At 45.7% G+C, this 14,346-nt stretch overlaps 1 protein-coding gene across 2 annotated transcripts in view; it reads right to left on the minus strand.

Moving 5' to 3' along the window:
• The window catches only part of atp8a1 (ATPase phospholipid transporting 8A1), a 103,170-nt gene that overhangs the window by 50,607 nt on the left and 38,217 nt on the right, over window positions 1–14,346 (minus strand). The window contains exons 15-20 of one of the 2 annotated variants that reach the window (XM_056600065.1): window positions 12,493–12,537; window positions 9,445–9,517; window positions 4,367–4,472; window positions 2,470–2,552; window positions 991–1,040; window positions 288–357 (exon numbers count right to left, since the gene is read on the minus strand). In XM_056600065.1, coding sequence (XP_056456040.1) covers window positions 288–357; window positions 991–1,040; window positions 2,470–2,552; window positions 4,367–4,472; window positions 9,445–9,517; window positions 12,493–12,537 — 427 coding nt within the window. The remainder of the gene's footprint in view (window positions 1–287; window positions 358–990; window positions 1,041–2,469; window positions 2,553–4,366; window positions 4,473–9,444; window positions 9,518–12,492; window positions 12,538–14,346) is intronic. The other variant, XM_056600066.1, reaches the window with a different exon arrangement.

Consider the following 14,346-nt stretch of genomic DNA (forward strand, 5'->3'; position numbering starts at 1 on the left):
TGTGATCCGACTGGATCAGACTGCGCCCCTCCATTTGGCGCAGTGGGAGAGACTGCATGCTTTAAATAGTGATGTCATTGGCACTGATCTTAACGGGGCTCTCAAACGACATGTTGTGCTGCATGATTCCTTAAATATGTTTCCAGTCAGAAAAACGGATATTTCAAAACGTTGGTCTTTTTGATTTGTCTACTGCTGATGGGAGGGGCGGGAGTGGCGGGGCAGAGCGTTTCCAACGAGGGGCGACGGTCTGTCATGCGTTGCCATGGAGAGAGACAGGCACTCACGGCTCCTTTGCAGTACAGGCGGATCTTTCCGGATGGGGTGCGTATGATGACCGACATCCTCTTCCTCGTGCTGAGGATGGGGGGGGGGGGGGGGGAAAGAGAGAGAGAGAGAGAGAGAGAGAGAGAGAGAGAGAGAGAGAGAGAGAGAGAGAGAGAGAGAGAGAGAGAGAGAGAGAGAGAGAGAGAGAGAGAGAGAGAGAGAGAGAGAGAGAGAGAGAGAGAGAGAGAGAGAGAGAGAGAGAGAGAGAGAGAGAGAGAGAGAGAGAGAGAGAGAGAACAAAGAAACATAGAGAGAGACACAGATGGTTAGAAACAGAGAAAAGGAGAGTGATACAGAAAGAGAAGGGAGGGGGTGGGTGAGAGAGAGCAAATACCAAAGGTGTTACCACCACTAAAGCTAAGCTAATTATCACCTCGAGCAGGCAAAATGTAAGACATAACGCCTCAAACACAACTGTGCTGTTTCTCCTTTAACTTGTATTAGAGCATAGTGTATGAACAGATGTCGCAAAACAATATACTATAAACATATATTTCCTATATATTTGTACTTTTTTTTAAAAGTATAATAACAGCTTCTATCGTCATCATCATCATATGCATCATAGAATCTTCATAGAATTGTCCATGATTGCACGAACAAGCAGACCAGATGGTACGAGGCCAGTACCTCACAGATGTGACCTATTAATAAGGTGAATACCTTGTGAACTCCAGCACATGCAGCAGTTCATACTTCTCCTCCTTCCCGATCTGAAAACACATGACACATTAGATTAGAAAAGGGCAGTCTTAAAGAGCACGTAAAGTAGAGAGAGAGACACACACACACACACACACACACACACACACACACACACACACACACACACACCCCTTAGCCAATCAGGCTTCAGTTTAAACTTTAACAGTTAAAATCGGTTAGGGTTGGTTAATCTGTCTTTCAATCAGTCAACACAACTGGCAACGTATGAAGAGAAAGAAGGAAACACGGTAAAGCAGGTGAATTAATTCTTTTAATTGTAAAGTTAATTAATTCTCTTAATTGGAGAGGACTGCTCAGTGCAGGCGATCAGCTGATTAAGGAGACGTTGCGCTGCGCGATGCGAGAACCTAATAGGAAGGTTCACACAACTGACCCGAGCCTCTGAGACAGAGCGCCCGCTTCGCCAGCTATAATAAGCAAACGCTTCTGGTCTTCCGGCCTTTACCTTATTACCCTGAGGTGCAGTCACCCTGTTAGGCAATTAAAAAGCACAAGACACCGGGCTGACCTTAGAGCCTTCAGAAGACACACACAGCCCAAGAACGTCATAATTTAATCATGGGATTTAAAGGTAGCTTTCTCTTTTCCGTCACATCCGCTAATGGGGCTGCCGTTTGCAGGGCAGTGTTTTTGGGGTATTTACTTTATTGCATCGCCCGGAGGCAGCGTGTTTTATTAGATCCGGATGAAACCTGGATAAGACCACGAGCATGTGACTTTACACAATGCCCTTGATTGTTCAATCAGATTAAACGCTAATGCTGTGAAATAGCAACAGCGAGAGAGCAATAGACGTTCCTCCTGACATTTAGCCAAACAGAACATTTCTGAACAATACAATTTGCGATGTGGGAGGTTTTCCACAGGCCATGACAGGCCTCCTTAGTTTCAACACGATTGCCCTTTAGACTCGCAGGCCGCCGCCAATGCACAAAGACTCCTATTATTGGCCATTTCATCATCAGACCGACATCACTTCCCCTGATAGAAACACATTCATCTTTAGAGGGGACATATTATACCACCAGGTGTGAGTGCGATTAGCCTTACAAGCCGTTTAAAAAATCTGCCCCATATGACATCACTAGTGGGCGTGTCAACCTAGATATGTTCTGCATAGATGAGCAACGTTTACTTCAGTCCACTGGGTAGGCTGGTAGACTGATCTACCCAGCACAGATCTAGGTGGACACGCCCACTAGTGACGTCATATGGGGCCGATTTTCCAAACGGCTTGTAAGGCTAATCAAACTGACACCTGGTGGTATAAGATGTCCCCTTTAAACACATGTCATTTGGTAGACCAACGGGGTCTTACAACGAGATGACGCGCTTAGAGTCAGCATTGAGATGGAACCACCTGACAACCCCCCCCCCCCCCCCCCCCCCCCCCCCCCCCTTAAATTCCAGTCTCACCGAGTCCAGGATGACCGTGTCGGGGGTCCGGCCTGTGAAAACGAAGCCCAGGTTGCGTGCGGCCCTCACAAGGGCTCCCTCGTCTGGGGGAGAAACCGGGACAGAAACGGGGAGAAAGAGAGACACATTCAACACGTCAGGGGACACGTCACAAACAGCAGGTAAAGGCGCAGGACACTTTTTGTTTTGCAAGACTGTGTTCTGTCGTTCACTGGCCCACTGGACACGATGAGGGTGTTAGACCACAGAGCGACTGCTCCCGGTAAATGGTTCCAGCACCTCTCTACAGAGTAACTCCCCTCAGACTCGAGCCCTTACTGTTCTCGGTAACGGTAGAAAAAAGACGGAGCTGCCTTTTTGTTTTCTATCAAACATTGATGGAGGGGTGCTGGGTGTATTGTCGCCAACAGTGTAGTGGCTAGGGAGCTCAACTCCCAGGAGGTTCTTCTGTGTGTGATCCCTGATGACTGCAGCCTAGCTGAGAGTCCACCTTCAGCACTATTCAACCTATGATAACCCCTAGCTGCTTCTGAATGACCTGCGTCTGTATTCACTACTCAATATGGTTTTGGTAGGAACCACGTATTCAAATAGATAACCCATAGCACCTTTTTTCTCCCTGTACCTACGCGGACAACTAGTGGTGTGCGTGGGTACTGCAGGTGGTACCTGGGTTTTTATTCTTGGTTTTTCTTCATTGGCCTTTGCATTACATTTGATTGTGTATACATAGCAGTTTTTTAAATAGTGTTGCTTTGTGCAGTCCGATTTATACGTTATCCAATGTTATGTTTTCCATTGATGTTTTGCGTTACTTCCCGTATGATACAAATACACACTGGAAGCAAAAGCATCATTGCTGACTGTTTCCCACTGGCCAATGCCTTCTTGCAGTAATAATTGTGTCCAAAGGGGGCGCTGTGCCACTCTTTCTGCTATGCTTAGGAGATTTTCACCACAGGAAATTTGATTTTCCTAAAGCTCTCTCTCGCCTCCATCCTTAATGTTAATTCTAATTTCCATGAGTAATATTTAGCAACTGAATGTCATATTTTTTTAACAGATTACAATCGCCAGTTGTTCTTTGCATAAGGACAATAGGAAATTACAATTCTAAGGGAAATGGGATCTCACCTCAAAGTATTAAACATCATCTGATAAACTGCTCCGGTCTGTTATGAAAGGGATAAAGGCTGGACAGCTTGCTTGCAAACCAGGAACATTTCCTTTTTTTGGTGTTATCCAGTTCATCAGTTTGATGTTGTTTCAAAGTCCTAATGGAGTCTCTTGAAAGTATACGCAGCAAAAATAGAGACAAACCAGAGACCAGAGACTAACTTTCAACTTTTACATTTTAACTTGAGACATTTGGGTTTGAGGGTTGAAACGTTTACACCCGGACTACTCTCCACCGGTGAAGGGTGGAGGAAGTGACCAGGCTTGTTTCAATCAATTATTTCCCTCACTCTAAGATGTCTGGTCTGGTCTGAGGAGGAGGAGGAGGAGGAGGAGGAGGAGGAGAAAGAGAAGGAGGAGAAGGAGAAGAAAAATAAAGTGGAGGAGGACAAGAGAAGGATAAAGAGAAAGACAAAGTGGAGGAGGATAAAGAGATGGATAAAGAGAAAATGATGGAGGAGGAGGAGGAGGAGGAGGAGGAGGAGGAGGAGGAGGAGGAGGAGGAGGAGGAGAAAGAGAAGGAGGAGAAGGAGAAGAAAAATAAAGTGGAGGAGGACAAGAGAAGGATAAAGAGAAAGACAAAGTGGAGGAGGATAAAGAGATGGATAAAGAGAAAATGATGGAGGAGGAGGAGGAGGAGGAGGAGGAGGAGGAGGAGGAGGAGGAGGAGGAGGAGGAGGAGGAGGAGGAGGAGGAGGAGGAGGGATGCAGAGGAGCGTACCAGGAGAAGCGGCCTGGTAGGAGATGGATCCATCGGTGTGCTCCGGTACGGCTGTGTGGCAGACAGCCATCATGGTCATGAAGTCAAGGATCACGCCTGCTGTAGGCTTCACACGAGGGGAGAAAGAGAAGGAGAGAGAGAAAGTTTGACCGGGTTTGTCTTTGGAATCACAAATAAATTCAACAAAATGGATGAAGACATTATGCGCAGTACAGTTACAGAGTTTCTCTCACATTCAATATTTATTGTAAGCATTTGGAAGTAGGACAAAGCAACGTGGGAACAAACTGGGCTGTTTTAGCTTAAATATGATGTTATTTACAGTGATCGAGCATTCCAGCTGAAGAATGGCGATGCCATATATAGATAGTGTTTTCACCGAAGTACAGAAAACTTTGCTATATACGAGATCATCGATTAGCCGTGCGCCAGCCAGGACAAGAAACAAACTAGCTTGGCCTCATTCCGAGCAGGTTTTGCCAAAAGAATAGCAGAAAGAGCCACTGAGTGGCTGGCCTGAAGCCAGTGGAGGCAGAGCTACTGTACAATAGGGCTGGTCTCAATACGATCCTAAAGCAGACATACTATTCACTTCATCAGGTACACCTTTAGTCTGGTGAATCAAATATAGCAACGCTCTCGTCAATAGTAAATTAATTAACAAAGACAATAAAAAGCAAGCAATATCTACACAAAATTGAACGACTGAATGGTAAACAGCAGAATAAAAAAAAATTCTGCACAAAGCAAAATAAAGAATGAATAAATAAATCACATGAAAAACAAAGAATTAAAAAAACAGCGCTGTGAGAAAAACAAAAAAAACGATAATCCATTCCTAGCCGATATATTGTGACGACGAGCGTGACGAACACCGTGACGACCAGCATGACGACACGCGGTCAACCGGCTGGCATCTGCTGGGGCTCAGCTCTGACGGCCGAGGGTTACTTGGCCCCCGACCTGCAGCGAGTGACCTCCACCGGGGCCAGGGGTCTCCCCCCCGGGCCTCTGGGGGACGCTAAGTGGCGGTGACGGGCGGGCTGGCAGCGAGACGCGTCATCGCCCAGCCTCTCGTGGTGGATGTAAAAGAGCTGACTAGGACTCTGGGGGACACTGGTGTACATCGTGACGTCAGCCAGGCTCAGTCTGGGGTTTATATTGCTTAATGTACGCACTTATTGTGTGTCGTATTTAGTCACAGTACTTAGTTAGTTATGTAGCATCTAATCCTAGCTATCTTTGTTGTATACGGAGAATGGGTTAACCTAGCGATAGTTAGTTTTTGGCACTTGGTTCTGTGAACATCCTTACTGTACCGACAGTGATATATTGTTTCACTTTCTTATTACAAATGTACTTATTGTAAGTCGCTTTGGATAAAAGCATCTGTTAAATGCCCTCAATGTAAATGTCAATGTAAATATTAACTCTGGGTTATGATTGACAAGTGGATAATCACACGTGAAGATTGTAATTGCAAGGCTTAAGTCTAGATAATGATAAGACATTACGTGAATTTGCCTGCGTGATTCTATGGATGTGTGCGTGTGTGAGTGTGAGCTTGCCTGTCCGTGTTTCCTGTATCTGGGTGCCGGGCCCTAATGAAGCCATTTGGTTCTGCTACATCAACAAACAACCTACACAAAGCCTTGACGGTCTAGGAGTCAAAAGATGGCGCAAGCCCCAGTCCTTCCACACAATAGCTCCTCAAACAACCGAACCCTTTATGCATTTCTGAGGGAAGCCACGCTTTGTGTGCATGTAGAAAACTAGGCTTTCATGGCTGTGTGCTGTGTGTGCCTTGGTCGCTGTTTCAATATTGGCCCCTGCCAGCAGACTCCATAAACAATGTGAGAGAGACTCGGAGAGGCCTTTCTCTGAATGGAAGAACACAGCCTATTACTGACCTGGATCATGCTATAGCAGGTCTTTCAGCCTCTGGACTAGGCATTACGGTGCGTGTGCATGTGTGTGATTGTGTGTGCTCATCTGTGTGTGTATGTGTGTGTGTGTAAATAGAACAGGCCATGTAGACATGGACCTAGGCTTCAGCAGCAGTATCAGGGGTGACGGTTAGCACGCCGGCAGCGGCTTTGACCCCCGACCGAGACTTCTGGGTAATGAGTGTCAGCGCCACGGTGACAGACATTCACAGCTCTGGACGCGACCGCGGCGGTAGAAGAGGAAACCGGGCCAGAGAGGCTAGAATCTTTATGAAATTAAGACACAGAGACCAAAAGGGACATGCAAACACTGCTCCGTTTCACTTTGAACACACAGAACACACCGTCAACCGTTTCCTAAGTAATTTGTCATTTGTTTTCACGCCAATTTGGTCAATGATTCATTTTAAATTTGACAAGGCTGGAAGTATGTCGATCATTCTGGGTAATTTATGGTGGAGGATACATTCTGGGATCAGTACTTTTTGGTGGGATTGTCTAAACAACGACCCATGCAGTGAAGGATTAAGGCGGTGATCAACATAAGGGAACAGACCTTTCGCAGCCATCCGCTGGTAGCGGCGACTGGGCCGAAAACGCGACACAAGAGGGGTTTTTGGTCTATTTACAAACTGTTAACTCCTCATCAACAGAGTACTCCCCCTCTCTGACCTCGCCACTCTATTAGCCTCCACACTGAAACACGCTGCAGGCAAAGCAGAGATGGTGGCCAACAAGGGGGCGATTTCACTCAACGCTTTGAGTGAAACCTTCTCACGTTCACTCGACACTCGCGATAAACAACGGGGTCAAGTGTTGGCGTTCACACGTCGAAAAAAAGACACTGAACTAAAAATGTGTTTTATTTTTAAAAAGGGGGAAATAAACACTGACAGCTCAGACACGTAGCGAGTGTGGGCAGAATACCGACGCCACCGCGCGCCGTTCAACACATCATCATTAGGACTCCTCACAGAGACCAGAGCAAAACAAACGATTACAACGTAATAATTAAGAAAGGCCGGGGAGACAAACGCTGATCCGAAGCTATCTCGCTAATGTGTCGTTGCTGTAATAAACACGGCAAACAGCGATCATAACACGTCCCCACTCCCAGGGGTACCGCTGTCGTATGTACTGAGGCGTGGCACGCAACACGCACACACGCACCACAAACAATGCTGGTGGTTTCTCACTAATTTACCCGTTTTATAAAGAATCGATAAACATGTACCGGTAGGTTACCAGCCAAAAGATTCACCGTCAACACACCGGTTTCCCTGAGTGTGTTGTCATATGCTTTCATATTAACTTGGTCGATGATTCCTTTTGAATTTGACACGGCAAATTCTGTCTGTAGGTCGTTTGCATTTTTGGAATGGGTTGAACGGTGCATCCTAGGTAATTTGTGGTGGAAGATACGTTTTAGGATTAGTGTTCTGAGAATCAGAATCAGAATCAGAAAAGTTTTATTGCCAAATACATTTACACATATTAGGAATTTGTCTTGGTATTCGTATTCCTGACACCCTGGACTCAACAAACACACACTCAACAAACACTGCTGCTAATTTCTCAATTATTTGCGTGTCCGATAATGTAAAGATAAACATTCACGGCTGGTACATCTGCCTCATCAATCAGCAGGCTGATCCTCTATGTCCCCGTAGGTGGTGTTGACTAAGTGTCCCGGGCTGAGGCCATGACAGCAGCCATTTTGAGAGTAAACACGCTACCAGCAACCACTGCGCAAGTTGAGGAATAATTGGTATTGCACATGTGATCTCCACATGTGGACAAGCACTGTGTTTAGAAGGACATGCATGATATTTTAAACCTATAGGGACATTGTATGACTTCAAAGACCCATGTTATGTAATTTTTTTTAAATATAATTTAATCTCATTGACAGTAGTTTCACCCTCAGGAGTTGAGGCATCTTTGAAAAAAATAAAATCACACCTTAAAAATATTAAAATGGTCATGAGCGAAGTGGTTGAAGAGCAAACAAATGCATTTATGCATTTAAGTAGTGTAGTGTGGTTACGTTTCTTCATCTCCTAGCCAGCATGTTCTACAGTCCACAGTCTACCTGTAGACGTCGCTGAGCAAGGCGTACAATCCCTTCCTGCTCATGAATCACACCCAAAATGAGCTATCAAAACACTAATGATCTGCAAGGTTTTGGATTAAAGTGTCTGCTCAACGATTAAATAGGGAATAGCAACCTGTCAGAAAGCAAAAATATTGAAATGAGCAAATGGGCCGTGACCACACACTATTTATTACTGACACACTTGCAGTGTCGTTTCTGCATTTCGAGAAGTGTTGGTGACATTTCTAGAAGTGTTAAAAAAACCAACACCTCGACAAATGCGCCAACAGCAGTCGTGGAGGAGCGTACAAACAAGCATTGCTGTTTCTCCCAAAAATTCAAGTCAGTCCTATTTGACCTCGAATTCAACATCCAAGATCGTACCAACTAAGCAGTAGCAGTCACCCCGACACAAAAAATGACACAAGGGAGCCACCACAATGTGTTGCTCTGTCTTTAAAAACAAAACAAGAAACAGATGTAGCTAGAACAACATCGAAGAAAGCAAATGTGTTTGCTCTAGAATTCAGAGGGATTTTGGTAACAACTAAACAAAGCGCCGGTTTGACATCCTGCCAGCTTGGGCTAACTAGCTAGTTGTTTACACCAGCTCTAAAGAAGACATTCCTCACACCCCTGGGGAAATTCAAATCTAGCCGTTAACGCTGGCGATGGCGTGATGCTAACTTTGCCGTCAGTGGCGCCCGTCCACAAAAGACATCCTGACGTACTGAAGAGAGCAGCAAGCCACCAGAGTGTGGAACAGCTTCTGAACGTCGGTCCAGAGTGCTGACTGGAACACTGCCGATTGTTTTTCTTTGGTCTGTGTGTTGTCCTTTTTTTTAATCATCTCTTTAATGTATTTATAGACCAAAAACATGCACCCTGGAAAAACCCAGCAAATCAGGAAAATCGCGTGGCATTAACAGATTCCCCCCCCCCACACACACACACACACCCCCCCCCCCCCCCTCTCCGCCCCCCCTCCGCCCCCCAGTGGGGGGGGCGGAGGACTGGGACGCCCCGGAGTTACTTACGTGATTACTCTGGAGGTTTTCCAGTAAGCTCGGGTCATTAAACTCAGCCTCCTCTGACGATTGCGTGCTGTGCCTGGGAAGGAGAGAGAGAGAGACAGCAGAGTCAGAACCGGCATGCCCAGTGAGAGGGGATGGGGGGGGGAGGTTTAGAACACAATCACAAACAAACAAACAGACCACTACACAACATGCCAGACAACGGTACGTCCTCAAACAGCTCCCATGTTGGGCAGGGGGAAAGTGGTTGTTAAAAAGGTTACCCAGAAACATTTGGAGCATGTTTTATTTAAACCAGAAACTCATCAAGGTTAACCTAAGTCAAGGAAAAACATCACTGATGGCTACACTGAGGTAGAATAAAATGCTTAGTGGTTTTCCAACAAAGCCATGGGTGGCTGTACTTTGATTCTGGCAAAACATCAGCAAGAAATAAAACAACCTGAAAGCCTAATGGTGGAGTCTCTTCCATCTCCTGAACCAGTAACAGAGTAGTCTTCGCTTATGTGCAACCACAATACCACACAAACACGACCGGCATTCACAACGACTGGTTTAACAGCCAAGGCTGCAGAGAAGCATCACAAGCATAGTATGCGTTTATGTGCCACTGCACTTTGCTGCGGACCCCCCTATGTTTCAGCTCAAAGGTTGATGGATTCTTAAGGGCGGTGCGTCTGATCTTACACAAGTGGTGCGCCGGTTGCCTGAGCTTTTGGTTTGCCAGTGGAAAATATCAGAGGGAAGGAAAGTGGTCAGGATGACTGCACTGCACAACAGCAGATGCCAGCAGAAGCTGGTGATCACAAACATGTCTTCTACGACGCATCCTGGCTCTTCCAGAAAGGAAGCGACACAGAACAAAATAAGCTAATCGATAATATGAAGACAACTATGTATAGTCATCGCAGTGAGCGAAACCCTAAAAAGAACCACACAAATGTCATGTACATGATGGTACGTGACGATACACTTCAAAACAACCCGGAGGCAGGATCAGTTCATCAAAATGCAGCGACCGTGTCATGCGGGGGTGGGGGGAGAACAAGATGCAACATCTGCCAGATAACACAGCTAAAAACAATAATCTCAGCCATCCATCTGCCTGGGATACATTGTCTCCAGCGCACGTCTCTCTCGCCTCGTGGTCCGTGATACGGACTAAAAATAGCCTGCGGACACTCTACCACCACTGCCCCCTTCCCGTGTTTATCGATCGATGGCACGATAAAGTGAGGAGCGGTAATGTATATCAGGTGGAGGAGGACGACGCCTCCTCGGGGCTATTTTTTCCCGGAGCTAATTAAATTCTCATTCGGACCGCTCTCCCGCCGACCGGACCTGTTCCGTTGAGGCTCCTTAATGCCCGTATAGTTCAATTTAGGGAAGGGCAGGAAGCTCTCTAATAGAGAGGATACGCACGAGGCTACGGGCGTGTCATAACACAGCGTTCAGGTGGCGCCACGTATCAATCACACTCATGGGGGGGGGGGTGGGAACGTGCCCCGGTGCAAAGTAAGAGGTGGTCTTATCTCCCATCGACCGCTAAGAGTCTATGCATAGAGAAGAGCGTCTGTAAAAACAGCTTCAGGATATTGTCTGGTCGTTTGTGATCGCAGCGTCGTTGTGTCTGTTTCTGGACAGGTTTAGGTTTGATTAATCGGATCCGACCCTAGCTGTCCTGACTATCCGGGCTACCTGAAATCGTAACAGAACAGAACACAACGTATACCCTTCTCTAGCTTACAAACACCATACAAAACGACCAATCGGACAGAATCCCATCCGATTGATTATGTGTCCTTTCTGACCCCCGTATAGTCAACGAGCAGCTATGAGCCACAGGCCCAGGGAGAGGTGCAGGCTGTTTGGAGTAATGCAGTAAGACCCGTCTACGGCTTTGATGAGGTTTCTTGGGCTCAAGGGCTGGCAGTAGGGAGAAGGCAAGTCAGTTATTGATCATTTGCTGGCACAAAATGTTCTCGTCACCATGGAAACAAGGGCTATTGGCTGTTCACCAGTTGATGGCTGTGCGTTCCCCTACTGCGCCACGGTCCTGTGACACTCGCTCGGTGTATTGTTGCGGACTGCTACTGCAACACGGGCCAAAATGGCTGACAACACCTCAAGGTGTCGGAGAGAGAAGGGAGGCTTACACTGCCTGTTGAATTTCTGAATATTAACTCAAGGTTTATGTCACCCACACAGGTCACAGATCATCCTACCACGATACACAGTGGAGGCTCATACAGTTTCATGGCCGTACAGTTTGACACATCATACATTTTTCCTCCGTAGACCTCCCATGCTTGAATCCATTTAAATGTTTAAAGAAAGAAAAGCAGCAAAAACAGATTTCTTTTCGTTGTTAGTAAGGCAGCGATCCATCCTCCCACAAGGCTCTCCCTGTGAAACAGCCAACCCATCCTTCCTAGTGTGGGCATTAGCAAACAGCTCTACTCCCCCATGCAGAATGGACGAGGAGCACCCATGCTGCGATCTATAGATTACAAGATCAAAGCAGCACGATAGAAGTGTGTGCGTGTGCGTGAGTGTGTGAGTGTGTTTGTGTGTGAGAGTTTGAGAGTGTGAGAGTGTGAGCGCGTGTGTGTGGGTGGATGGGTTCAAGTGTGTGAAAATGGATGTGCTGACATTTCCCCTATTCTCGTCGCAGTGAAACACCCCAGTGTTGCACCATTGAGCAATAGATGAAAATCAAGTGTAATGTGCATGAAAATATAACAGAGCAACTCCAAGTGCAAAATGCACACATTACCAGGGGAATCCTCCCGAGATCTAAACGAGATGGGAGCACAGATGTGTGTGTGGTTCTAATTGGGATATGAGCAGAAAGAGAAGGACAAGCAGCAGTCACATTCAACACACGCCAGAGCACTGAACACACGGTTAAGAAAACAACACCAATAAATACCTTTTCTTTTTTCAAGGCCACAAATTTCCCACAATGCAAAGCAGGCCTCGTTACGTCACATAAGCAAGGGGGAAGGAACACAAACTACCAGGCTTATCACACCCAACAAGTCGGCTTACCGGTCTTCCTCTGCAAAACTACCCTCCTCTGCCTCTGGGTTGTGACTGTAGGAGCAGAGGTGGGAAAAGAATGCAAAAACACCTCGTTTGATTGGTCGAAGAGGAACATTTAACAGGTTGTCATTTCAGGGGTAAGTGAGTGGGAGAGCTGCACGTTATCAGGACGGATATAAAAACCATGGAAACAAAATACTAATATTTTGACATTTTGTCATTTCCAGCTTCTCGCGGGGAAGTGTTCCGTATTGCAGGCAAAATAATAATTAACAAAAAAAAAAGATTGATGTTTGAAAGAAACCCTGTAGGAAATATGACGATAGAGTTGTTTTTCCAGGAAGATAACCACGGGAACCCATGCGAGCCGTCATCCAGGATCACCAGAAGATGCCGTGGATGGCCATAGCGGCAATACATGGTTCACGTCAGCATAAGATACGACTTGAACATCTTATACGTTGTCTTCGGAGGAATATAAAGTGTAGGATGTTTTTAAAGGAGATGGTAAAGGGGAAGTAGAGGCAAAAGCAAGGACATTGAGGGAAGCTCGGAGGATGCGCTACACCGAAACATCAGAGAAACACTCAACCCCATCTCTAAGGTCACCATCACAGCCACCAGAAATACCTTGGGCACTTGCCGCAAATCCATAACCGCTGTGTGTGTGTGTGTGTGTGTGTGTGTGTGTGTGTGTGTGTGTGTGTGTGTGTGTGTGTGTGTGTGTGTGTGTGTGTGTGTGTGTGTGTGTGTGTGTGTGTGTGTGTGTGTGTGTGTGTGTGTGTGTGTGTGTGTGTGTGTGTGTGTGTGTGTGTGTGTGTGTGTGTGTGTGTGTGTGTAGATGTGGTCACATTTGCTCAGTCTTGTCATGCTTAAAAATCAGTCAAATAGAGTGCTCATGACCAAGCAAAATCTTAGAAATAAAACAAGAGTAACACAATTTTCCGCCAACTTTTCAATGACTAAGCATTCAGGGTACTTCACTGAACTGCATTGATTCAAACCGTTTCAAGCAGTCATAATGTGATGATAGGAATACATGAAATATATATACCGCCCAAAGTTGTACTTTGCATACAACACTCATATATCAACCAAAAATAAATGGTCTGAGGCAAAGCCACTCTAAAAAGATTGATATACGTATCTTTATTGCAATCCAATGAAATATTGCAATAATATTCTCAAAGTGACCAGAGATGCTGTTACTGCAGTTCAGTTAGACTGATGGCAGTTTGTGACTCACCATCTCTGATTGACAGCTACTTGACCAATCGAAAATTGCAATCAATGGTACCTCACCAGAAATGGTGCTCTTTGAGTTTTGTGGCTCTTTCAAAAATACATCCTCAAAAATAAGTTGCACCCATGTGAGGAATTCAACAAATATCGAAACACCCATGGGTTTGGATTCAATAACAATGATCAAGTTCTTAATAAAAGGCAACAATAAATAAAGTGTTATGCAATAGCTGCATGCAGGAATGTTGTCTGTGTGGGTTAGGGTGTGGTTTCTCAGTCATTTAGACTCAGACCACCTCAGTTTCCCCCGTTAATTGCATTGGTTCTCCAGTCTAAACTTCTCAGGACCAAATACTGTGATGCATTCAATAGCATTTCAGAAATAGTGAACTGCACTTTTTGCAACAAAAGGTACAAAAAATATACTATATGTTTATCAGGATAAAAGGTATATCAGGATAAATTACCAACATGATCGATCCCATATTGGAAGTCGGTTTCGAGCAGTCTGTTGGTGAATAATTAATATTTATGAGCATGGGATGGGTTTCACTGCAGTGACCTTCGTCTTAAGAACACAGATCTGAGAGGCGAGGACACTCATCGTCATCATCAGCC

The sequence above is a fragment of the Gadus chalcogrammus genome, chromosome 10, assembly GCF_026213295.1.
Source record: "Gadus chalcogrammus isolate NIFS_2021 chromosome 10, NIFS_Gcha_1.0, whole genome shotgun sequence".
Lineage (NCBI taxonomy): Eukaryota > Metazoa > Chordata > Actinopteri > Gadiformes > Gadidae > Gadus > Gadus chalcogrammus.